Source organism: Panthera tigris, chromosome A1 (assembly GCF_018350195.1).
Source record: "Panthera tigris isolate Pti1 chromosome A1, P.tigris_Pti1_mat1.1, whole genome shotgun sequence".
In the NCBI taxonomy this organism is placed as follows: Eukaryota; Metazoa; Chordata; class Mammalia; order Carnivora; family Felidae; genus Panthera; species Panthera tigris.
Window position 1 is genome coordinate 100,165,850 of NC_056660.1, and position 26,539 is coordinate 100,192,388.

Genomic DNA, 26,539 nt, shown 5'->3' on the forward strand with positions numbered 1-26,539 from the left:
TTTATTAGACTTTGTCCAGCAAATCTCATAAATTACATGTATTAATTGCCCCATGAAATGACTTGCATTGCCTTTAACAACACACAAAATGCCCCAATAAAACAGATTACCAAAAGAGCAGAAAATCCCCAGAAGAGGAAACCAGGACATGAAGGAAGTTTTCAGTCAATAGATAAAAATCGAACGTCTAGATGAGTGTGTGGGCGGCTGGGTAGAATGTTAAGTTGGAGAGGCAGTCTGTAAAATGGAAATAATACAGAAGGGCCTCTCGATCCTTACGACTTCACTGGATGTTCTCTGAAAGCAGTGAATTACGGCAAAATGAAAATCAGAAATGACATTTTTTAAACATCTCCCTGACACACACAGCACACAACACACATGCAGGTGTGCACAGAAAGAGAGCGCTAAATGTCTAAGAAGAGAGGTAGCCATCACTGCATATGTATATTTAATACACATGTATCTCATAAGGCCCTTCTCAGTTGGAGAAAATAGCTGTATTTTTTCTCCTTACTAGATATTGGTCGAGTAAGTCACTCTTTACGTTATAGTCCCATCGATTTCTGCTGGCATGTTCTCCCGAATCAGAGCAGAAAACGGCATTTTCTCTGAGACTGGATGCTGACCATGCTTTTACCCAAACCCGGGAATTCAAGACCTTTTGTTTTCATGAAGTTTATCAAAGAACAGGCTGATTCTGTAGCTTCTTATTAAAGTAAATTGCCAACTACCGAACACAAAACTGAAATTTGAGGTGCTGGGCAAAGACCTGCCTTGTTCTGAACAGTAGAATAATGGTTCTTCCTTTATATAAGTCTTGTGTCTTGAATTGGAATGTAATTATAAGGGAGAGTTATCCATGGCATCAGAAGAAAAGAAGGCAGGTTATCAAACAACGTGGATTGAACCTGACTTGAAAGACCATCAGGAGCCAAGGCAGCTCTTGCCTTATACAGACCGTGGCCTGTCTGCCCAGATTTTCAAGCCCCTGCAAAGTCAAGGTGTCCAGATTCTTCTCCCTATTTTTATAGGGGAAAATGTCTAGTCGTATGAAATGCTATATCCCATTTTCTACAACCCTATCGTTAATAGAAGAATAGACTTCTCCACTATGCTATTAATTGAGTCTGAAAAATATGAAAATGTGTCTGACGAGAAGGTACGTATAGGATATTTCTGACTATCTTGCGTTCCCCTGAACTTTACTTGCTAAAGAAGGGAGCTGCTAGAGTATCAGAGAATATATACTTGTCTTCTTTGGCTTTCTGATTGGTAAAACAAGGGTGTTCGAATGGGATGACTCCTAAAATCTCTCCCACTCTGCCACTTTAACATCCCATGATGGGATATCATAGAGCAAACCAGGTCACCGCATACCTGAGAATGACCCACCGAGATGACAGGGCCGTCTTTTTCACCAGTCGAATCACGACAGCCTGCCCTCTTGATGTTTCCATGTCTTATCCATTGACTTCAAACCAGTTGGTTATGCTTGTTAACCTGAGATATGTCCACTCACCCAGGTCTTCCAAGATCACACAGCAGAATCATCTGGCTCCAAATAAAAGTAATACCTCTTCCTCATTAGGAAAAATAAAATTGTTCTACCTTGTGCCTTTGAAGCATCACCTGCTCTGATCCAAATATCAGCCCCAAACCCCCATTCACGTTTGCCTCGGAAAAAGAGGACAAGCACTTTAGTCTACCCTTATCCAGATTGTAGCTCCCAGCCTGGCCTCCAGGGCCTTCCTTCTCCACCTCATTCTCCAGGGATGTTCAGGGTTTGATGTTCTACAAGGTCTGTCTGCTTTTGCCGCTGACACCCTGCTTTCCCTGGGTGCCCTCTTGGTAGTTGATAGGCATTCATTACATTTTTCTCTTCTTGCTCTTTAGGGGTCTTACTCTCTGCTTGCTCACATGGGAAGGGTGTGGTGGGAATATTCATTCTGTCCCTGATGTCACCAGTGCCTTCATAAACAGTGCCCTGCTTCCCCCGTGAAGGGCGAAGCCCTGAAGGGGTTGGCTGTTTTTATCCAACATTCCTTTAGCAGATTAGTTGGCATGTTCAGAAGGTGAAGGCAAATTTAATCCAGAGAAGTATAAAAGTTCATGACCAGTCCGAGCAAGTAACTGGAAAAAAAAAAAAAAAAATCCTTTAGAAGGCTAAGGAGAGGTTCAAGGCTATTTCAAACACATGATCATCCTTTTAAATGTCAAATTCCACTCACTAAACTTCACGCTGTTGTTTTTACCACTCTCTTATTTTTTTTTTTTAACATTGTATTTAATTCTTCTATTTTAAAACAGTGAAATCCCATCCCCCTGCTTTCTCCTGAGGCCAAAGATAACATGAAAATACCACAAAAGACCCAGTGGGTAAAATGCAAACCGGTTTTGGCAACACACTGAGCACTCTGTGTCTTTGCTCTTGAAAGGTTGTGCTCAGACATTGGGTGAATAACGCAGAATAAGGGAAACCTTTACCTTTAAAACCCCACCAACATTTGGTCAGAAAAATCCAAAAGGTCCTGGTTTTATTTTGGTGAGGTTCTTCTGCTTAAGCAACTTAAGCTGTTGCCTCTCTCTGACAGCCTGTTGATTGCAAGAGGTCTGGGATTAGGAAGGCATGGTTGAAGCATTATCAACTTCAAAGGATAAGTTGCTTATCTCAGTGTCTGAGGTTTTATAATATTCTTGAACCCTAAAGACGGTGTAACAAAATAACACGAACATTGCCTTGGCATCAAAAGACTTCGATTTTGGCCCTCACTTTGGATCTGTCTAGGTGTGTGACTTTGAGGAGGTACTCAAATTTCTACAAATCAGTTTTCCATCTCTAGTGGATGTCAGTGCAACAAGAACGTTTCTGACATAACTTCCTGCTCTTAAGAGTCTCTGAGCGTGCCTCTTACATTGACTCAAGTCAGAGAGAAGCATGGATTTTCAGTTCAGAATGAATGGGTATTTTCTGCTGATAGAGTCAACCTGGTGTTATGTAAGCTTCCCAAGTTAGAAGTTTTGCTTGCCTCTGTGTTTTACTTTAGACTTAGGACATGATATTCCATTAATTGCAACTGTCTGTGTGTTTATAGGAGAAAATTCTTCTTTGGCTTCTTCAGTTTATGCAAGAACAGGGCATCTCGCTGGATGAAGTGGACCCAGATGGCAACAGTGCCGTCCACGTAGCCTCACAGCATGGCTACCTCGGGTGCATACAGGTACGCAGGCTCTGCTGCTTTGAAGAGAGAAATGAGTTTATCAAGCAATGAAACAAAAAAAAGTGACGTTTTGTTTACTGGAAGAAATATGTGAGTGAAGTCAGCTTTTTCCATTATAGTCGATAATAAGGAATTAAGTAGATATAGTTGTATTTCCAGAAATCCACACAAATGTTGGCTTAACGAGTCCTAGAAGTTTCTCCTTGAGTGTTGAAGGCTGTCGAAAGGGACTAGAGACAGAGGGCTGTGGTTTGCCCCCTTGCTCTGGAGCAGGGCTGAGCTTCTCAAATGCCGTCAGAAAGGCCCAGAATTGATTACAGGGAGGCCTCTGGAGGGCCATTGCTCCCCTCAGCCCTCAGGCAGGCCAGGCAGGGTCTTGGTTGGCCAGCCACTCTACCCAACAGCCTCAGGAGGCCTCATCAATGTAGCCCTACATGCCTCACAAGTATTACCATGGTCTATGTGTGCAAAGGTGTACGAAGGCTGGGGAGCAGAGCCACGGGAGAGGTGAGGACGCTCTTCTCCCTGCCCCCCAGCCACCTGAGAGAGGATCCAGGAGGGCTGCTTAGAGCACCTAGAGTTCCCACAAGAAGAGGAGTCGGAATCTTCCCCTCAGCCGAACGCTCTGTTGCAGGAACCTGAGCTAAACCCAGTGCCGCCATTGTAATAACACATGGCTGAAATCCCAGTGAGGGTCCTCAGAAGTTTGGGGCATGTATGCATGTAAAACCAGATAAACCCCTTTTCTTAAAAAATGCTAAGGCCCTGAGTGATAAAGCAAAGAGAGACAGTAACCAACGAGAAAGAAGAGTGACCCTGTGAGCGAAGGAGAGGCTTTGCATTGGAAACAAAGTTTGAATTTGGCCCGGAATTTGATGTATGAAGGCGTAATTACCAGAGTCAGACCATTCACCCCATTCATGTCGTGGACAATGACCCGGCATCTTTGGATGTGTTACCACATCTTCTTGAAATGTAAGAAAACTCCCTCCTGACTGACAGCATATGACTGAAGGCTGTGATTAAAGAAAGTACCTTTAACCTCAATGAGTTCACAACATTCTGAATAAGCTCGGCGTGTAGAACAGCTCTAAGGAAGCAGCGGTCTTTTTTTTTTATTTATTTACCTTATTACACGTTGTTTCTTTTATTGCAACTCAATGTGCTGATTTAACAGGAACTTACTGATGTCCTACTGTGTGCAGGGTAGGTTGTCGCCAAAAGACAAAATCTGATGGGGTGCCTGGGTGGCTCGGTCTGTTAAGTGTCCGACTTGGGCTCAGGTCACGATCTCAGAGTTCATGAGTTAGAGTCCCACATCGGGCTCTCTGCTGTCAGCATGGGGCCCGCTGCAGATCTTCCGCCCCCGTCTCTCTCTGCCCCGCCCCTTTCTCTCTCTAAATGAATAAATACATACATACATAAATACATAAATTAGAGAGAGAGAGAGAGAGAGAGAGAGAGAGAGAGAGAGAGAAAATCCGGGCATTGAGAACCAGTCGCTTATGAAGGTAGAAGGGACTCTACTCTGGAAATGACAGGAGAAGATCTGGAAAAGCTGTCAGTGTGAAAGGCAAGAGGTTCATAAAAGCAAAAGGCAGAGGTAACAGCACAACGCTCTCTGGAGCGTCCGCTCTTTGGAGAGCAACGTTGAAAGGAAGTATTCCGAGTGTCTGGAAGTTTCCCCACTAATGTTGGCAAAGTGTGCATCTTCTCATTTAAGGTGCCACACTGCAAAAGCAGTGATAAGAAAGGAGAGCAAAGAGAAAAATTTAAATTACTCCCAGGATCTCTGGAAGATGAAAGGACTGTAGCAAGACTTTTTTGTGGAGGAAAACAATAATTGAATAAAAACCAAAACCTTCAATTTTTCCATTTAACAAAACCCTCAAATATTTAATCATCTTGAACTTCTTTCATCAGCTAATAAGTGACCGACAGCCAAAGAAAACCAGCTGATATCACTAATTCTGTTTGGGATCTTGGTTATTTTTCTTTTATATGTGAACAGAGGCTGTCTGTGCTTTTAGGCCATTCATCTCTCCACTTAACACAAATGATGTTTTTGGCACTAGATACTGTGGCTGTGGAAACTTGGATAATCTTGGAAGCGGGTCTGTCCACTGGGTGTGAGATTTAAAAGGGGGGGAAAAAAAGATACAGAGAGACTGAGGGTAGGCCGGGGTCGGGGGCGATTGCAAGGGCCCTTTTGAGGTGAGGTGGAGACTGAGTATGGAAAACTGCAGAGGCCAGAGGCTGGGGATCAAGGGAGTGGTAACAGCAGGTGTTTACAGGGATGCCCTGGGAGGGCTGCAGGAGCTCAGGGCCGAGGTGATCTGCCTGCTACTTCTGTCAGGCTGGCGGCAGTGGCTTCGGGGCAGATTGGCCTTTCGTGGTGAGTGACCAGGAGGCTCCGAACCGTAAACGAGGAGGCTCCAAAGTTCCTCATGACCCCTCGGTGTAAGCCATCTAGGAACTTGAAAACCACAGGTGTTTCGGGGTGCCTGGGTGGCTCAGTTGGTCACGTGTCCAATTTCGGCAAAGGTCATGATCTCATGGTTCGTGGGTTCGAGCCCCGCATGGGGCTCAGTGCTGACAGCTCGGAGCCTAGAGCCTGCTTCGGATTCTGTGTGTCTCTGTCTCTTCTCCCCCCCACCCCCCCACTTGTGCTCAGCCTCTCTCTCTCTCTCTCTGTCTCTCTCTCAAAAATAAATAAATGTTAAAATTTTTTTAAAAATCACAGGTGTTTCTTTTGGAAGCAATAGTACCTTTGACTCATATAAATCCAGAGATACATTTCTTCTTGATAGTGTCAAAGACTATGTCAGATTGTGGCAGTTGACTAATACTGATGGGACAGCTTTTCTAATGTCACCACAGTATAAATAGAAAAAAAAGTTTGATTTTTTTTTTAAGGTTTATTTATTTGTGGGGTGCCCGGGTGGCTCAGTCTGTTGAGTGACCGACTGGCTCAGGTCATGATCTCACGATTTGTGAGTTCAAACCCTGCATCGGGCTCTGTGTTAACAGCTCAGAGCCTGGAGCCTGCTTCGGATTCTGTGTCTCCCTCTCCTCTTCGTGCTCTGTCTCTCTCTTTCTCAAAAATAAACAAATGTTAAAAAATTTTTTTTAAAACGTTTATTTATTTGCGAGAAGGGGTGGGGGACAGACGGCGGGGGGAGAGAATCCCAAGCAGGATCTGCATTGTCAGCACAGAGCGCGATGCGATGCTGGGTCTCATGAACCCATGACATCATGACCTGAGCCGAATTCAGGAGTCAGACACTCACCCGATGGAGCCACCCAGGCACCCTGATTTTTTTTTTTCTTTTTTTAATTACTGGTGTCAACCATGGTCCATCAAGTCTCTCTTCTTTACTAATGATGACCTTGGCCGGGTTCCATAACTTTCTGCTTGCTTGCGACGTAACATTACTCCAAACCAGTTTAAAATCTCAATCTTCTATACTCTGGTTTCTCTTCAGATCGCATAAATCTTTCGCCTTTTAAAATCTCAGTCTTCTGATTCAAAGTATTCTGCTCTCCAACCCAGATTAGACTCAGGGTTCAAGGGACTTGGCCAGGAGACAGAGGCATGATTGGCTTTGTACACCCCTGTCTCCTATCCCTATCCCCTATTCCTATTCTCCTCTCTCTTCTGGGCTCAGTGTTGGAGACAAGGAAGAGATAGGAGAGAAAAGTCAACTGACTCTTTGCTTAACATCAGAGGTCATGGCACTCTCCCTGAAAGCTGTCACTGCTTCTTTGGCTCACTGTGGTTGGCCACTAATGTCCTCTGTGGCAGCCTTCAGATACTGACCCTCTGCTGGGCTTGGTGGGTGAGGCCTCTCTGGAGCCTCCGCACTGATACCTGACAGGGGACATCTGGCCCTAGCATCACATCCTTGTCCCCCATACACTTCCCTCTGCCTGTGTAACACCTCCCTGCTCTTGCTGCTGGAGAACCCTCTCCTTCTCTAAGTGGCATGATAGCCAGCTCACCGCAAGCCCCTTCTGTAACGTCTGCTCAATTTATGGGTCATGTTCTTGCCCGACATGGGTGGGAGTATGGGCAGCTTCACAGCCCCTCCAGATCCTTTTTCTTGAGTTCTTTTTCTTTCTGCTGTGGTCGGCTCAGCCACAGATCACGCATGCTTCCCAAACAAATAGGAACAGGTAAACAAAATTCCCCTCTGTCCTCTTTACACGCATCCCCAACTCCTTAAAAAAAAAAAAAATTATATTTATTTTTGAGAGTGAGAGAGACAGAGCATGAGCGGGGCAGGGCAGAGAGATAGGGAGACACAGAATCCGAAGCAGGCTCCAGGCTCTGAGCTGTCAGCACAGAGCCCGATGCGGGGCTCGAACTCACAGACCGGACCACGAGATCATGACCTCAGCCGAAGTTGGGAGCTTAACCGACTGAGCCACCCAGGCACCCCTCGCATCCCCAACTTTATGGGCCCACACACTAAAAGGGACAGAGCAGCTCACCACTGCCTCTCCCTGCTCAGGAGGCAGCCTCCTGGGGACAGCGTCAGGCCCGCCCCTTACAGTTCCTTGGAGGCTCGGTGGGATCCGAAGTAGTGACATTGGCTCTGCTGCACTTTTGTAGGCTCTGGGGAAAGTGTCTGATAGCAGCTCCTGCAACCTCGCCAGAACCTCTCTTTTGCTTGTCATGGCCCCCCCTCGCCCGCTACCCCAGCCCGCTCTGGGCTCCCGTAACTGGTTTGGGACTAACAGGAAAAGTTCCATTTGCCTTTCTGTTACAGTCCTATGAAAAAACAAAAATGCTGCAGGGGAGGTCTTGGAATGACACGTGCCTTTGCATTTTCTGACAGACATTGGTTGAATACGGAGCAAATGTCACCATGCACAACCACGCCGGGGAGAAGCCCTCCCAGAGCGCCGAGCGCCACGGGCACACCCTGTGCTCCCGGTACCTGGTGGTGGTGGAGACCTGCATGTCGCTGGCCTCTCAGGTGGTGAAGCTGACCAAGCAGCTGAAGGAGTAAGTGACCCATTCTTGCCGTGACCACCGAGACTGGCTTGTCCTCACTTCGCTTAGGTTTGAGCCAGGTGCTTTGGTTGTACCAGTCTCATGCTGGTTGTACAGGGAATTCCTAGCCTTCTTCTCTCAGCTTTTCTTCTTCTGTCCCAGGTCTTCCCGGCCAGCACCCGTGCCACAGGTACCAGAGGCAAATTGACGTTTAAACAAACAGTGCAGAGCAAACTTCCTAAGCAGGGAACGTAAGGTGTGTGGGATGGCAGACGGGCTCTCTCTGTGTGCATATCTCCGGGGCCAACTTCTTAGCGGTCATAGAAAGAACACACAGGCAGCGTCCCCAGATTCCTGTCCTTTATGTGCTAGGAAATCATAAAGTGCCTGAGAGAGAAAAACAAAAAACAAAAAAAGCAAAAAACTAGAGATAGACCCATTTCCCAGCTTTGCAAAAGAAAAATGTGTATTTGAGGAATTACAGACAGATGACCTGGCAACCATCACCAGTAAATTTATTAGAAAAATTAAGCAGACGATTCGTGACTCTTCAGAACGCAGAAGAGTGTTCGGTCAGCGTGATGTTACTTAAAAGCTTCTTGGTCTAGATGGAGTGAGTTCTGTTCTTGCCAAGATTATTGAACAGCTACCCACTGCTTACCTAGACGTCAGGAACCATTTGTGGGAGGTTGTCAGGATAAGCGTGAAGAGAGGGGGACAGTGGAGAAGCTGTCAGGTAGGTGTCTAGCAGGATGAAGATCAAGGTGCCGACAGCACTTTAGAGGATTAAAGTCAGACTTTGGGAAACACTAGCCGAATGACAGTTACCGTATTGGGGAGGGAATCACTAAAAATCGGAATCAGCATTCAGAGTCATGTTGACAGATTAGGAGGATGAACCCTAAAAATTAAATGTTAGAAGCAAAATACGAAGTGTTTTAAATTATTTTTAAAAACCTTCTTTTTCCCAGTTGAAAAGAGACGTATGGTGGATGGGAGGCCTTACCTGATTACAGGTGTAACCAGGCCACAGTCTGGCATGTCCCCGGACCCTCCAGCTCTTCTCTAAGCTTGGCAAAACCTTGGTCTCCCTACTTCCCCCACTCTTGTCTCAGAGGCCAGGTCTCTGTGTACCCTCCTGCCCTCCCTACTAGAATGCCCTCTTTAATGAAAACCCAGTTAGGTTTTCACTGGAAACAGGACTTAAAAATTGAGGATGTTTGTTGGGATGAGCACTGGGTATCGTATTATATGTAAGTGATGAATCCCTGGGTTCTATTCCTGAAGGCATTGTTACACAGTATATTAATGAAGTTGAATTGAAATAAGTAAATTTTAAAGATTAAAAAAAAATGTTTCTTTTATGTATTTTGAGAGAGGAAAAAAAAGAGCATGAGCAGGGGAGGGGCAGAGAGAGAGGGAGAGAGGGAATCCCAGGCAGGCTCCCTGCCATCAGCGCAGAGCCTGACTCGGGATTTTGTTACAAACTGTGAGATGACCTGAGCTGAAATCAAGAGCCAGACGCTTAGCCAACTGAGCCACCCAGGTGCCCCTAAATAAATAAATTTTAAAAAGAAATAAAATAAAAATTATAATGGGAAGAATAAAGCAAAATTAAACATTAAAGGGGTTCCCTCCAAGTATCCTCTGCCCAGTTACACAAATCACCCCAGGGGGAGGGAGCGAAGTGAGCTTTAAGAACTTCTTGTAACTGAGGGGAAAATGCCCACAAACTCACAACTCAGTAAGTTACGTTTCCATAGCGAACATCCTTGGACACATGTCTTTAGATACATGTGTAGGTATTTCTAAAGCTAAGCTCCTAGAAAGGCAATTGCTAGAACACAGGGCATAAGTATTTAAAATGTGGATAGATGCTGCCTAATATCCTTCCAGAAATATTGTAGCAATATCCCTGCCCCCCAGTAGTGTATGGGGGGGGGGCGCCATTTAGAGGAGCTTTCAAATAATCCAGTAGAATTTTTTTTTCTAATGATTCATCCTCAGAAAGACCAAACAACATGGTCCTCAGTCTCTATACCGTGGAGTTGTGAGCTTTTCATGAGCTATAATAGCTGTTTTATTGGTGAGCAGTTCAAGGTCAGGGTCTTGGCTGCCTTCCCTGTCGATGGGCCTAGGATAAAATACACATGTATGCTAACAAATAACAGCTCTTCTGCTGTTCCCAAAGCTGAATGCTGTAGACAGTTATCGTTAGGCCAGTGACAAGATAAAATATGAGAAGTTATGCTGTAGACCCTGGTCTTTTACTTACCATGTTCCTCAGTGAGATGGGCGAAACTAGAAGTGAAAAGGGAAGTCCACTTGGTCTAGCCACAGCACCCTATACCCTTCACGCTCCAGGGCACCAACAACACAGAAAGGTGAAAAAGGAGGGTTGAAAACTAAGAGTTTTTCTAGTCCAAAATTTTGAGTGAGAGACAGTGCTGAATGCCTTTTCCTACTAGAATAACTTTACTAACTCTTTATCATTATAAAGATAATTACTATTTAAAAATGGCAACCTCCAGGGGTGCCTGGGTGGCTCAGTCAGTTAAGTGTCCGACTCTTGATTTTGGCTCAGGTCATGATCTCATGGTCCATGAGTTCAAGCCCCACAGTGGGCCCTGTGCTGACGGCGTGGAACCTGCTTGGGATTCTGTCTCCCTCTCTGTCTTCCCCTCCCCTGCTGTCTTTCTCTCTCTCTCTCTCTCTCTCTCTCTCTTTCTCTCTCTCTCTCAAAACAAGTAAATAAAAAATTAAAAAAAAAATTTAAATGGCAACCTTCAGCTCTGTTAGAAGTCCTCATGTACAAGCCCTAGGTCTCCCTGGTTGAATTATGTCCTGTCCTAAAAAGATAAATTGAAGCCCTAACCTCTAGTACCTCAGAATGTATGCCTGTTTGGAGATGGGGTCTTTATAGAAGGAATCAAGTTAAAATGATCTCACAAACCCTGAGATCATGACCCGAGCTGAAGTCGGATGCTTAACCAACTGAGCCACCCAGGCGCCCCTGCTGTCTCCTTCTTTAGACAATTAAATTTTCAGTAGGTGAGTCACAGAACGAGTGAGATAAACTGAGATCACAGACTTTTATTTTCTTAGGGGTGAAATGTCGGGACTAAAACTGACCATGTCTGAAAAACAGAGTACTTGGGGAGATGGCAGGGTATCCTCGTGGTCTGATCTCACAGAATTAGGTTTAGGTGGCCAGTGGTTGTTGAGTATGTGCAGTGACACTCAGCAAGGAGAACGCTAGGCTTCCTCAAGCCTGTATCTAAAGTCTGGCGGTCGTCATAAGAACACTTGTAATTCATTCACCTGGTTCCACACCCTGGCCCATGAGAGAGTCTAACCATTTTTGATGCTACCTGTATTCATTTTCTACTCCTATAAGAAATCAGCACACACCTAGTGGCTTAAAACAACACAAATTCATCTTGCAACTCTGTAGGTCTGAAACCCAGAATGGGTCTCCAGATTAAAATTGAGGTGTCTGCAGGCTATGTTGCTTTCTGGAGGCTCTAGAATGAGAGTCCGGTTGCAGAATCAGTTCCTTGTGGTCGTAGGACCAAGGTTCCCTTCTTTTGCTGGCTGTCAGCTGAGGGTCACCACCGGCACCTAGAGGCCGCTGCATTCCTTGGCTCCTGGCCCCTTCCTTCTTCTTCAGAGCCAGCAATCACAGATGGAGTCCTCACACTGAGTGTGTCTGACCTCATCTTCCTCCTCCTCACTGTTAAAGACATGTGGTTGGATTGCATCACCAATAATAATAACCTAAGATAGCCTCCCCGGTTTCCTGTCAGCCAATAACAACCTTAATTCTATCTGCAACACTAATTCTCTTTTGCCGCATAAGATAACGTGTATTCTTACCTTCCAGGGATTAGAATCCGATGGCCATCCTTGGGGGGTGGTGGGTGGTCATAAAACGAATAAAGAGTTCAGTAAATACTGCTTATTCTTCTAAAGTCAGAATCAGTGGGATTTACTTTTTTCAAGTTCTCTAATTATGTTTTCTAAACAGATGTTAATTTCCGTCACCTGCGGCATTTAACTGATTTTTCTTAAATTTAAAGCACGTTCTGATACCATTTAAAGTACGTTCCGCTTTTATGTCCAGAATAAATTGAGCGTTGCCATACCAGGTTTCCCTTTATGTAAGAAAATGCTAAGTTATTTCATTGTTTTTACCCCCTATGGAAATAGTCTGCTTTTGTTGCTCTTATTTTGCTCTTTTCTGATCACTGCATTAATACAATTACTTTAAAGATTTAAACAGTGTGGAAAGAGTAAATAATACATATAAGTATGATATAAGCATATATGTTATAAGTAAAGATTTAAACAATGTGGAAAGAGTAAATAATACATATAAGTATGATATAAGCATATATGTTATAAGTAATATATATTTTATATACAGAGAGGGATTTCTTAAAAATGTTTCTTTTATATTTCTCTCATATAAAGAAATTTATATTTATATTCTTTTATGTTTCTTAAAATATAAAAAAAATATACTACACCCACTATTTTTATAACTTCCTTTTTTACTTAATATATGTATGTATATATATGTATATGTATTTCTATATCTATATGTATCTACTTTATACATATACTAGGGAAACTTTTTCTATGTCATGGATACTGGAATAGATCATTTTTAATAGCTGCCTCTATGGAAGCAACTAAATTATTCACTGAGTCTTATTGATGAGCATTTAGGCTACTTAGAGTTTCTTGCTAATGTGAATAATAAGCATCCTTTTGGGTAATTGACTGTGTCCTTCGAAGATTTCTGCACGGTGAGGACGAAGGCCATGCGTATTTGTAAGGCTTTGGGATTTATTGCAATTTATTGCAAATTATCATGACAAAATTTATACCTACTCATTTACAGTAGTGGCCATGTATCAGAGAGCTTATGTGTCTCGCTTCACTTTTCCCAGACAGACAATGGAACGTGTCACACTGCAGAACCAGCTCCAACAACTTCTAGAAGCCCAGAAATCAGAGGGCAAGTCCCTCCTTTCCTCGCCCAGGTAATACCAGGAACATTAATGGTTAGAGTTCTTAGGTGTCTTTAGTCTCTGAGCCTTCTTTTGGACTTGAAGAAGACAAAAACAGAACATATTTTATGTTTATAAAGAGGAATAAATATGAGACGTTACAGGGGGAAAACGCCCTGGACCTGATGTCAGAAGACCCGGCTTCATCTCTGGTTCTGCCATTTCTTCATTCTCTGACTACAGAAAAGTCACAGTCAGATTCCTTCATTTCTTCACCTGTGAAATGGGAATAAGGATACGTAGGTGTATAAGGTTGGTGAAGATGAGCATAATGAATGCAATTGGCACAACATTGATGTGTAAACAGTAAAACAGTAGACAGATCTCTCGTCATAGCGTTAGGTATGAGGCCCACTACACTGTGGTCATGGTTACCACTCTGGAGTTATTTGGAGATTGATGAGCACAGACATTAAGTGATTTTTCTTATTCCAGTCCTGTCGATCTGTAAGTCGTTAGTGGCAGTGGAGGCAATCAGTGATAGGAGATCACCTCATATGTTCTTCATCATCTTTCAGTTCGCCATCCTCCCCCGCTTCCAGAAGGTCCCAGTGGAAATCTCCAGATGCGGATGATGAGTCTGTAGCCAAGAGCAAACCCGGGGTCCAAGAGGGGATTCAGGTGCTCGGAAGCCTGTCGGCATCCAGCCGGGCCAGGGCCAAAGCAAAAGATGAAGATTCTGACAAAATCCTCCGCCAGTTACTGGGGAAGGATATCTCAGAGAGTGTCTGCACCCAGGAAAAGCTGTCCTTGGAATTCCAGGATGCTCAGGCTTCTTCTAGAAACTCAAAGAAGATCCCTGCAGACAAGAGGGAGCTGAAGTTGGCTCGGCTGAGGCAGCTGATGCAGCGGTCCCTGAGTGAGTCCGACACCGATTCCAACACCTCTGAGGACCCCAAGAGCACACCCGTGAGGAAGGCCGACAGGCCCAGACCGCAGCCCATTGTGGGAAGTGTGGAGAGTGTGGACAGCGCAGAAAGCCTGCACCTGATGATCAAGAAACACACGTTGGCATCAGGACGCAGGTTTCCTTTTGGTATCAAAGCCTCCAAATCTCTAGACGGCCATAGCCCATCTCCCACCTCCGAGAGCAGCGAACCCGACTTGGAATCCCAGTGTCCTGCCTCAGGGACCACTCCCCCAAGCCAGCCCTCCGGAGACCCTACTCAGCCCAGCCCTGACAGCACCACCACCCAGAAAGTGGCCATGAGCCCCAAGAGTGCCCTCAAGTCTCCGTCTTCCAAGCGCCGGACATCTCAGAACTTAAAACTCCGAGTTACCTTTGAGGAGCCCGTGGTCCAGATGGAGCAAGCTAGCCTCGAGCCCACTGGGGAGAAGGACAGAGATAAGGGCAGGACCCCCCAGAGGACCTCTACGGGTAGCGAATCGGGGGATCAACTGAAAAGGCCTTTTGGAACCTTCCGATCTATCATGGAGACGCTCAGTGGCAACCAGAACAATAATAACAATTACCAGGCAGCCAACCAGCTGAAGACCTCCACACTGCCGTTAACCTCACTTGGAAGGAAGACAACAGATGCCAAGAGAAGTCCCGTGAGCTCTGCTAGCAAAGGAAAGAATAAGGCGGTGAGTGCCTTTTGGAGAATATCCCATTTCTTGCCTGTGAATTCACTGTGCTGTTCCTAACACTACAGATTGCTGACCTTTGCCACCTTGAGGGAATCCCCAGAAAATTCCAAAGGGATGCATGGACAGCTAAGTCCATGTGTTCTTTAAGGATATATGTCATATTAAAGTATATACGCTTTGCTCTTCCTTGGAAAATATGCTAAAAGAGAAAGATGAAAGAAATCACAGGAGGTTATATTCTGGTCCCCCAGTTTCCCAAAATAGTTTCATCCTTGAGTGTTAGGAGTCCTAAACTGGAAGGCATTTCTGCAAGATGAGACCACCAATCGATGTGAAATCAGGCCCTTCCTTGGCATGGATTCTGCCTCAGGAAGAGTTTGTTCTCCTCATCTGACCGGATAGTTTATCCTCAAGCCCGATTAAAGAGCACATAAATAGAAACTCTATTTCCAAAGACTTAACTACTCCACTTTGGAATGACCTTTGAAATGAATACACCACAGGGACCTCCACGTTGGCGTTTTATGATACTCACCCCTGAGTGTTGATCAGGATGCCATAGCAGTCTGAAGCACTTGGCAGTACATAAGGGATGGCAGAGTGTGGCGGGAACTATATCTTATAATTGCATTTACTAGAAAACCGGGGACTATAATCTGTGGTTTAAAACTGGTGAATGGGAGATATGAATGTCTTTGTAGGCTGTAGGCAATGTGTCCTGTATGCTCTGCACATGCCATGCCATCCAAAAAAAGGTACAGTAGCCAAAATGCGAAATGCTGAGGGGTAGAAGGACCTAGAATGTCCATCCTGCGATCTAGAGAGTCACAGCCTGCATAACTGATAATTTGCCATATGGTAAAACTCCATTACAGTGCAGTTGAAGAACTGTCCAGATTCCTTTTGCAATACTAAAATCGAGTTTCAGTTAGTATCTAATTAATTGAACACCTATTTTAACTATACGTTGATATCCAACGTCAGTTGCCTTTGTTGCAAAGGACTTCCTCACATGTATATTTCCGCGAGAAAAGTCACACCCCTGCCCCGAAGCCCAGCCCCTTTGGGTTTCATATGCCCAAACTTACCTTGCTCAAATAAGACTTTCCCGAGTAACTTAATGGGTTCTGTCACTCAGGAGTAAGAGAAGGATCCCACCAGCTCCCCATGCCCCTCGAAGTATGTATGAAGCTTGCATCCACTAATCTGCTTCCTGCATGCTTCCTGTTTATCGAGACGCGTGCATGTGCTGAGCTCGTTGCATGTTTTCAGATGATGTCTGATTGCACCTCTCTAGGAGATGTACGGCAGCTGCGTCACCCTTTCCTCTAACACGCTGACCGAAGAGCCTCTGCGTAACCGTGCACGGTACGTGGTGCTAGCGGGTGCCTTGCGCAGCAGGGCCACGCCTTTGCTTTCAGTTGCATGACCTTGTAAATTACGGTACCAGAGCACCCTTAGCAGGAGCCGAAAGGAAGAAGAAAATGCCACCTTTCCCCCCGCAAATAGAAGCAGCCAGTCTTATAAGATGGGCCTTAGGAAGGGAACCAGTGCCCTATTGGAGGGGCTTTGATCCAGCCGCAGAGAGCGGAGGAATCTACTCAGCTTACAAACGCGCTGTGTCTCCCAGTTGACTTTGGCTTTCAGGCTTTGTTTTAATGGAGTCAAGTACCAAGTAAGTCTAGAAATTAAACTTCCTGTCACGGGTTGGATGAGCCCATCTCTGATCAGAATCAGCACTGTGAAGCAGAGGTGAGGTTTGGTTTCATCGCTGATCCTCAGGCTGAAAGCGTCATCACCGTGCTTGGGAGAAACAGGGCCCTGCCATTCTGAGATTGCGCTAGCTTAACACTCGGAACTGCCACACCCATCAGCGAGCCAGTCTGTGAGCCCACCAGTGACACAGGGGTCTTTCTCAAACAAAATGTTTACGGTCCAAAGTGCATGGGCTGTGCACCTAAAAGGATCATGTCCGAAGGTCCCCGTCGGCTCAGGCACTTCCCTGGGCCAAGTCCTTCTGCATCAGGACTTTATTTCCTCCCGAGGGAATGCGCACCACTTCCTGACAAAGCAGGAAATGGAAAAGGAGAGTGGTCGAGGGTGAGTGCATGTAACCAGTGCCCTGTGACTGGCTTCTCTCGGAAGTAACCCCCAAATTCATCAGAAGGGAGACTATCGCTTGTAAATCACTCAAACTTAATTTAATTTAATGACTTAAAGGAACACAATGGCACCTCCTCCAGCACCCTTCCCAAACCCTCCACAATGTTTTGGCGAATGTATGCCTGTTTGTACGTATAATGATAAACACACACAAATAGGGGTGTGTTTGTTGTTGTGAGGGTAAATTTCAGGTCAGAATACCACGGTGCAAGAAATGTCATTCTCCTAACCCCCCCCCCCCCTTTAAATCAAATGTAATCAGGCTGGAAGAAAGGTAAATCCCCATCATTTCAGGGAGTGCCCCTAGGGGTCTCACTAAGTCAGTGTATTGAAGGAAGCACCTTGGAGCTTGGGTATTAACTGGTTACCACCATTCAGTTTGGGTCAGATTCACATGTTGCCTGAGTCTGGGCTGCTTCTGTCCACAGTGGAGCAGGGAATCGTGGCCAGTGCTGAGAACCCATTGCTTACTGGCTTTTTTCTTTTCCTCTCAACCCATCTTCCCCACTCCTATACCCTTCTCAGTCCCATATGAGGTCCAGTGTGTCTTCAGGTGCCTGGAAAATTATGCTTTTGTCATAAACAGAAGTCACCAACAATACCCTCAGGAAAGGCAGCACAAAGACTTGGCAAACTCTTGGGAGAGAGAAGGAGAACATCTCTCCTCTCTTACAGGTTCCTCCAGTACCCGGAAATAAGACAGTTGGTATCACAGTAGAACCATCCTGCCAGAAATATTTCATCCTGTCTTTTCACAAGCAAAGGAGCAAAGCTGAGCTGTCTTCTATACTATAATTATAAAAATGCCTGGGTGCTCAGTTGGTTATATGTCTGACTCTTGATTTTGGCTCCAGTCATGATCTCACAATTTGTGAGTTCAAGCCCCGCATCAGGCTCTCCGTCAGCACAGAGCCTGCTTCAGATCTTCTCTCTCCCTCTCCATCTACCCCTCCCCCATTTGCATATGCAAAATAAATAAAAACATTGAAAGAAAAAAATCAGAGCATCAAAGAGGTTTTAGGGCTACTCAGCTGTCTGACACTAGGGTAACACTTTTGTACTTCGTTTAAGAAACAGTCCTTTGGAAGGTTCAGTCTTGAACCTCAAATTCACTGGCTCTACATATTAACAGAGCTTGAGTGCAGTGATCAGCAGAAACCCCAAAATAAAAATATTCAGTGTATTTTATTAAGTAAGCATCCCTTACTGACCCCTTCCCCTCCCTACCTTATAAATTAAACTCTCCTCTATCATGGTTGCAATTTAGCATGTGTTCCGTAGAAAGTGAAAACTCACCAGTTTGCTCAGGCTGGAGAGGAGAGGTTTCTGTGACTCACTCATACTACAGAGGCGGAGAGAACAAGGCCGGAGTTCACTCCTTAGATAAAGTAAGGATGGATAGCTGTAGTTGAAATGAAGGTAACTCAGAGAAATGAAATAGCATGAGATTGTGAGCATGAAAAACACCTAAGTGACTCTAATGCTTGCTTCATTTTGCCTTGGGGACCATGGAAAGAACATCCCACAGAAGGACACAATATGGAAAGAAACCCAAGTGTTCATCCATCAGGGACGCCTTCACATCTTGGCCCAAGAGTTTGCTTGAAGGCTAAATGACTCCTCTCGGGTGGCAGGGATTCCCCAGGATTATATAACTTTGGAAACCACTGGGGGTCATTGGGTTGGAGTTGCTTCCAAACATTATGCCCCTGAATGGCCCTATTGCTGTGTCCCCGGAGAAAGAGTGGGGGCAGTGAGACCTAGTTCCAGGCAGATGCTGGAACCACATTTTAGTTCCTAAGAAACATGTTTTTCCTGGTAAGAGAAAAATACGGGCAATAAATGCATTTTAAAGAATATCACCTCTGTACGGTAGTTCTGTTTACTATTTATTTTTCTAAATTGGTCACAGCTTGATGGCAAAAAATCTAAATTTCTTTTCAATGTCCTTTAAAAGTAGATTCAACTCCATTACGTTGGACAGCTTTCCCAGTGTGTTTTCAACTGCAGAGGATGACTTTGTTTATAACAAGCAGATTTATCTTTACTTTTCCTTATAAAGGACAAGTTGGTTTTGAGTTATTACAACTCCAAGGGAATGTTTGCAATTATTTGTCTTAAAATGCCAATAAGACATTCATTTCCCAGACTTTAAGTCCATGTGAGACCTGTAACACAGGAAGTGAGATTTGATTCCAGCTACCAATAGGCAGAGAGTATTATCCCCTGGCCGCCATCAGTCACACCCCCTCTGACCACAGTGACATTGTGGCCTGGAACCCTAGTCATAGCACCAGCACGAGAGCAGACTTGTTAAAAAGACATTAAGTAATGAACACCATTAGTGTTCATTTTACTGCCAAGGAATTAGCCACACCGGGAATTACACATCCAGAACCAAGAGGTAGTATCAGATATTTTGCATCGATGTCAGCGTTGTTCGATAGCCACTTCAGCGGGAGAGGTGTATTTGGCCTGAGACAATGTGAGGCGTGGCAGTGGTCATCTGCCGTGCCCAGAAGGAGGTCAGAGTTCAGGGAACTCACCCCCGCCAGCGCGTGTGCACGCACGCACACACACGTGTATGTCCTTAGTGTCAGGGTATCGTGCTAAACAGAAAAATGAACAAAGATGTGGAAGCCATTGGAAAAGGAGAGGTGAGGCCCCGGCGTAAGGCTGTCCCAAGTACAGTGTACCCTCAGCCCCACTGACGAGCCCTTCCAGAGCCATGACAGACAGATGCAGTCAGCGCAAAAAAGGAATCCCTGATCCTGCTGAGTAAATACACCCTTGCCGTAGTCTCTCTGAATACAGTAAATTAACCACATTCTAATCTTGTCTTGAAGTTTTTAGCGTAAAGTATTTACTTTTAACCCATATGCTTTTTTAAGGATTCTTGAAGGGATGTTTCTGTAATTACTCAGTCATTGTTGCGTTACCATGCTCTCTGATACATGTTGACTGCAGAGTTCTAGAATGACTTCCCCAGGGCAGACAGAGTCTTAATGTAACAGTTCAGAAAAGTTGGTTCAAGTGCTAATACTAAAAGGGGATTTAGTAGTTAGAGACATTAGCAATATTATTGCTCAAAAACTGTACTTTCCACTTCTAAGCCCTGATCTGAAGTGTGTGTTCATTTCTTTTTTTTTTTTTTTAAGTTTATTTGGAGAGAGAGAGAAAGAGACAGAGAGAGAAAGCATGCAGGAGGGGCACAGAGAGAGAGAGAGAGAGAGAGAGAGAGAGAGAGAATCCCAAGCAGGCTCCACACTTCCAGCACAGAGCCTGATCCGGGGCTTGAACTCACCCACCATGGGATCAGACACCCCACCAACTGAGCCACCCAGGCACTCCAGTGTGTGTTCATTCCTAATATACTAACTCTGGGACCTAGAGCCAGTCCATCAGTAGGAATTGATAGCAGGCCCCTGAGGTGCTTTCCTCAGCCCCAGAAATCCCTAGAACCCACCTGGTCAGCTTCCCCTTCACTCCTCTTCGTGTATCCCCAGGTTCTGTGTTCCCTGCACAACTCACCCTGCACCCACCGTCACCTTTGCTTCCGTAGAGTTCATACTAGTTTCAGAGGGAAAACCCTTATTTCATACTGAAGCTTTGTCCCTGTGACTTGGAGGAGAGAGAAGACCCCAATCTTGAACATTTCTCCAAGGGAAGGTTCTCCTTCATATAGGCCACAGTACTGCACTGTCATTGGCTGTTGCATAGTACAGTTGGGTGTGTATAGAAAAATACCCATGTGTGGGGAACAGTTAAAATGATCTGACCTTCCCAGTGTCTCAGCACAACTTAGCAAACTTTTTATAAAAGCTGCAAGAGTTCCCAAGGATGACCAGAACATGATTCACAAATGGAGGTGTTTTTTTTTTAATTTTTTAAATTTTTTTAAGTTAATTTTTTTTTTGAGAGAGAGAGAGAGAGAGAGCACATTGAGGATGGGGAGAGAGAGAGGAGAGAGACAATCCCAAGCAGGTTCCACACTGTCCGCGCAGAGCCCAGCAGGGGGCTTGATCCCACGACGGTGAGATCATGACCTGAGTCGAAACCAAGAGTCAGACGCTTAACCGACTGAGCCACCCGGGCGCCCCAAAGTTTCTTTTCATATGCCCCATATACCCACTGGGAAAGGAAAAGGCACATTCCACCACAGGAAGACAGTGAGACCTAGTTTAGTCCCAAAGCCCTGATGAGACCTAGAAAAAGCTATTGCAACTAAGATCCCATGTTCAATCCCCCTGCCCTTGGAAGGCAGGAAATGAGCGTGTGGAACAGCCGTGAACTATAAGTAGGAGGGTACAGAGGGAACACCTGCCTTCAAACCCAAAATCACCCCACCTGAAATACATTTTTTCAGCATGTGAATTCTTGGATAAATGTAATCACAAAATTTAAGAACAAGAAACTCCCTTCTCCCACATCCACCCTCCTTTCCTCACCTCCCTCCAGGGTCCAGGTTTGAACTGTGTAATGTTCTGTTAGTGTCATATTTGCACCACCTCGGCCACCACAGGGTGTCTCCAGACATTAAAAGAGAAATGCTTGGGGGAGCCTCAGTGGCTCAGTCAATTAAGTTTCCAAGTCATAATCTCAGCTCAGGTCAAGATCTCATGTTCCTGAGATCGAGCCCTGCATAGCGCTCTACACTGGCAGCACGGAGCCTGCTTGGGATTCTCTCCCTCGCTCTCTCTCTGCCCTTCCCCTGTTATCTCTCTCTCTCTCTCAAAAATAAATGTATAAACAACAACAAAAAAAAGAGCAGTGCCTGTTTATCAACTCTTAGTAAGGCTGGAGTTTCAGAGAAGCAGCAATCTGTTTGAGGCTTAAAAGTACAGACTTTACCAGACAACTTCCAGTACCTTCACCAAGCTTCCCTGCTCCAACCACAGTCCTTTGGGATTTTCCTTCCCACACTGAGAACAGTGCAGATACATTACCGAATGCCACAGCCTTGGTTTGCCAGTGCACTCACTGCAACGTCTTTAGCAAACAGCCACGCATTTTGCTGTGCCAGCACAAGGCAATGCTGCCTTCATAAAAGAGATCAGAGTCCAGAGACAATTAACAGAGGACATGGTTAAAACACCAGTAAACTCCGTAAAATGTATACGGTGCTTGACAGCCTCCCCATATTGCCATCTTTACCCCCAGTGTCTAGCTCAGTGCCTCGCACACGCTAGCAACCTCCTAAACATTTGGCGAGAGGGAGAGTGGAGAAAGCTAAAGAGGGAAAAAGAGAAATAATAAGGACTGAGCCCATCACCCCACAGAAAGAATGGTGTCCTCTGTAAAAACCTAGGCCTTTTGATTACAACCCACCTACCTACAGTGAGTTTTAGTGTGGGTGTTTTAAGGGCAGGTTTTCATTCTTTGAACCAGAATCCCATCTTTTAGTGGGTGGGATTTCTAGATTTGCTCTCGGTAAAGTTCTGAAGGAGATCACAAAAAGTTACAAAGTCTCCCTGTTTTGGTGATCAGTGAAAATGTAATGCATGCCCGTGGGCCATTTTTGACTAATCCTCTAAGTAAACTGCTGTCTGGTCACCATGGGCTATGGGAATATGGAATCCAGGCCTGGATGAATCAGCAAGTTAGATTACTTGAAAAGCTGTTACTTAAATTTAAGCCTTTCTTCTTTCCAATTTTGGTCACTGAGAATGTGATTTCATCTCCAAAAATGAAATCAAGGAACAGCAAATTATCTGAATAATTCATGCCAGAATTACCCAAACACTTTTGTTCTTTTGAATACTGGTAATTCAGGACTAGGTAATTGAAGGATGCAGAGAGGCTTGAATTATCCTGATATTATTCAAATAAATGCCTCAGATTAACATTTTACTTGCTCTAGAGTCAGCCCTGTTCATGCTGGGTTTTGTCCCATGGAAAGTGTTCTTTTTTAGTATTTTATGACCACCGCACCCCTCATATTAAAACAGAAACACTTTGTTAATGTCTAAATGATGATATTATCTTTAGACTATAACCTAAGCCTTCTTTTTCACTTTTATTTATTTTTCATTTAATTTTTTGTTGAACTGCTCTAGGTACATACAGTAGTCCTACTAGCATTATAACAAAAACTAGCTGTCCTTTGCCCAACCTACCGTGTCCTGTTCCCACTTTCCTGAATCAGTCATTTGGCTTTCCTTCAGATGTATTCTCTCGTATCCTGTACGGCTAAATCACATGCTCCTACAGGTTTTCAATTTTAGATATTCTCTCTGTTATATATTGGCATTCTACTATAGAAGGTAAAAATGACAGCTAACAGTTACAAAGCATTATACGACTGTTGTAACCTTCACAACAACACAATATGGTAGATACTAGTATTATCAGATTTTGCAGATTGGAAACCAAGGCACAGAGAGATTATGTATCTTGTCCAAGTTTATACAGTAAGGATAATAAATTGTGGAGCCAGGATTCCAAAACTCAGTATTCTCCATGATGAACCAAACTTGTCTGTCTCTATTTCAGCACCCAACACTGCCCCCCACCCAACACACACACACACACACACACACACACACACACACCTACCTACATCCTCTTGCCACTATTAATATAGTTGGGATTAAATATATCTTTGAGATTAAATCAGTATTTGGTGTTTATTATTACTGTGGCTATCTAAATACGATTCACAGTGAATGCATGCAGTATGCTATATCGTATTCCCTTTCTAGTTATAACATTACATTTTCTGAGGAGAAAATAATTTGGACTTCTTAGTTTCCAATTCATTTCTTAACATTTTTCTGGAGACAGAAATCTTCTTTCAGTGCATTCAGACAAATCAGGCATCTCTCAGTTTGTCTGTTCATAGAGACAACCTCTTTCTTCCTGCCCTACTCTGGACTGCTGCTATCTGGCAGTGCTATACAGCTGCCTTCCCAGAGTTTCCCATATACATCATTCTGGGAATTTCTTTTGCTTCTCTCCTGTCTAGAGCCCTATTTCCTGAATCTGTCCTTTCTCATTTTTGGTGTATGCTCTTGTCTTGGTAAACAGATCTCCTTCTTCCTAGGGAGGTGGATGCTAAATTTGTTGAGACTCTGCCTGTCTGATAATATCTTCAATTTGCTCTCATACTGGATTAGGTGTGTTTGGCTGGGTATAGAATTCTAGATAGGAAATTATTTTCTCACAGAATCTTGAACACATTGTTTCCTTTTCTTCTTTTTTCTAATGTGTCTGTTGAGAAGCTCCATTTCTAATTGCTAATGCCTTGGAATTTATTACGATTTTCTCTTTATTTCCCAGTGTTATGATTTCTTGTTACTTTGTCATGATTCTATTTTCATTCCTGACCTGTGACACTTGGAAGGCTTTTTCAGTCTTGAAACCTATATGCTTCAATTCTGGGAAATGTTTTTATATGCTGTCTTTGAATGTTTTCTACATTGTAATTTCTCTGTTCACTCTTTCTAGAAATCTTATTATTGTAATGCTGGACACACTGAGTCAACCCTCAGGTCTTTATCTTTATCCATACTTTATCTTTATCCATCCTTTTTATCTTTACCCATACTTTTGCTTTTTCTAGTTCTTTCTAAGGTCTTTATTGACCTGTACCTTCCAATCTTTCTAATTTTTTTTTATTTTTGCTGTAATGGTGTTAATTTCTAATAGTACCTTATTGGTTTTCTCTTTGTTTCCTTTTTATAGCATTATACATGCAAGACTTATTTAAATTGTACAATCAAATATAAATGTATATTTTTGTCTTTTCCTTTTTGCAAAAAAGGTGGCAAGCGATAAACACAGTTTTGTCTCTTGCTTTTTCTCACCTGACACATTAAAGTTCTTTATGTATTCATGTATAAAGAGTTTCTTTATTCTTTTATATAGCCACATATTATTTCATTGTATGAATGTACTATTTTTAACCCTTCATTTTATTGACATTCTGGTCATCTCCTTTTGACTTATAGCAGCTCTTTATATTTTACATATTAGAAAGACTAACCCATTGTAATATGAATTGCAAACATTTTCTCGGTTTTTCTTTTCTTGTTAAAAATGTTTAAAGTTCTCATTGTCTCCCTATGTTATCTCTGTTAACTTTGACTTCCATTTCTCTCTTTATTTTGGTCCCTGTCTTCCCTAGTAGCACTTTACTCAAATGTCTGATGATTCCTAACTCATTTATATTAAAGAACAAAACAGTAAAGCTGAATAGAAGCTCTGATTTTATGGGCGAAGCTCTCTGACTGGTAGATGTTGCTTCATATACACACTGGCAAGGACTAGGCTCTTTTTTTGTGAAAATCCTGAAGTGGCAGTATTTGTAGGTCTTTTCTCTTGGCCAGTTGATTTATCAAGCTAAGGCAACTACAGTCTCCTGGTAGAGTCAGTAACCTGAGTGCCAAGAATCCATGAGTCAGACCAATAGGAGATGGGTTGAGAATTCTATTCTCGCTTTCTCACTTAGGGAAATGTTCATTTAATCTCATGGTTTCCACCCCCTTCAGCTGAATTCAGAGTCTCTCTGGTTCATGCCTTGCAAATTGTAACTTCCAGTCTTCCTTCACATTGGGAAAGGGACAGTCACCTGGCCTCATTGGGTTGGAGAGGTAATCTGGGATATGAACTATTACTTCCACAAATTTTTCAAATCAACCTCCCACTCTCAGCACCCACTCAGTACCCACTGTCGCCAATCAATATGTTGGGTTCCCTGACTGAAAGTTTAGATTTCTGCGTCTTCTCCTCTACTAAATCAATTCCACAGGTCCATCAACCTTCCTGTTTCTGAAAGTGTTGGTATTTTGTTATCATCTCCTCGCTCACTTCCCTCATTCGTTGAGATTTATACCTTTTTTTATTTCTTTACTTTCCTTTTAGCGTTGTTTTGTAAGAAAGGGGTGGCAAATGAGTGTATTTAATCCACCGTGTTTAATTGGAAGTCCCTTGGACATCTTTTAATCAGCCAGGGTTTTTTTTTTCCCTTTCTTCCCTTTCTTGTCTTTGGAAATGCTCCAAAGTTCTGTTTAGGGGCACCTGGCTGGCTAAGTCGCTAGAGCAGGTGACCCTTGATCTCAGGGTTTTAAGTTCAAGTGCCCTGTTGGGTATAGAGATTACTTAGAAACAAAATCTTTCTTTAAAAAAAGTTTTATTCAGACAAATAAATGAAGTAAGAATTAGAACTTTCAGATGTTGATGAGAATCAAATATTTCCTAGAACCCTGAGAATAGACTACATGGTCTTTGTAAGCGAGCACATTTCTGAGGCCATAAAACTCCACCTCGGGTTCTCATCCACATATGTCCTCATGTTAGGAAGTAGCATTCCCAGAAACACTGTTTTTGTCTGATGTACCAACAAGAGGGAATTTATTAATATGTAGGCTACCCACCTTCAGGAGAGAACTCTTCTCTGGAAGATTCTTATACCTAGAGTGTGAGTAATATCTCATGAAAATGAATGCATCTACCTAGAGGGAAATTCACTTAGGAAACAGAACTGTTCCAGG

General features: G+C 43.8%; 1 protein-coding gene across 8 annotated transcripts in view; it reads left to right on the forward strand.

Moving 5' to 3' along the window:
- LOC102972582 (synuclein alpha interacting protein) overlaps positions 1 to 26,539 on the forward strand; it is a 156,986-nt gene that overhangs the window by 129,280 nt on the left and 1,167 nt on the right. For 7 of the 8 annotated variants that reach the window (XM_007086852.3, XM_015539623.2, XM_042982746.1 and 4 more), the window contains 5 exons: positions 3,096 to 3,221; positions 8,063 to 8,232; positions 13,176 to 13,268; positions 13,814 to 14,882; positions 16,183 to 16,253. In XM_007086852.3, coding sequence (XP_007086914.1) covers positions 3,096 to 3,221; positions 8,063 to 8,232; positions 13,176 to 13,268; positions 13,814 to 14,882; positions 16,183 to 16,253 — 1,529 coding nt within the window. The remainder of the gene's footprint in view (positions 1 to 3,095; positions 3,222 to 8,062; positions 8,233 to 13,175; positions 13,269 to 13,813; positions 14,883 to 16,182; positions 16,254 to 26,539) is intronic. The other variant, XM_042982748.1, reaches the window with a different exon arrangement.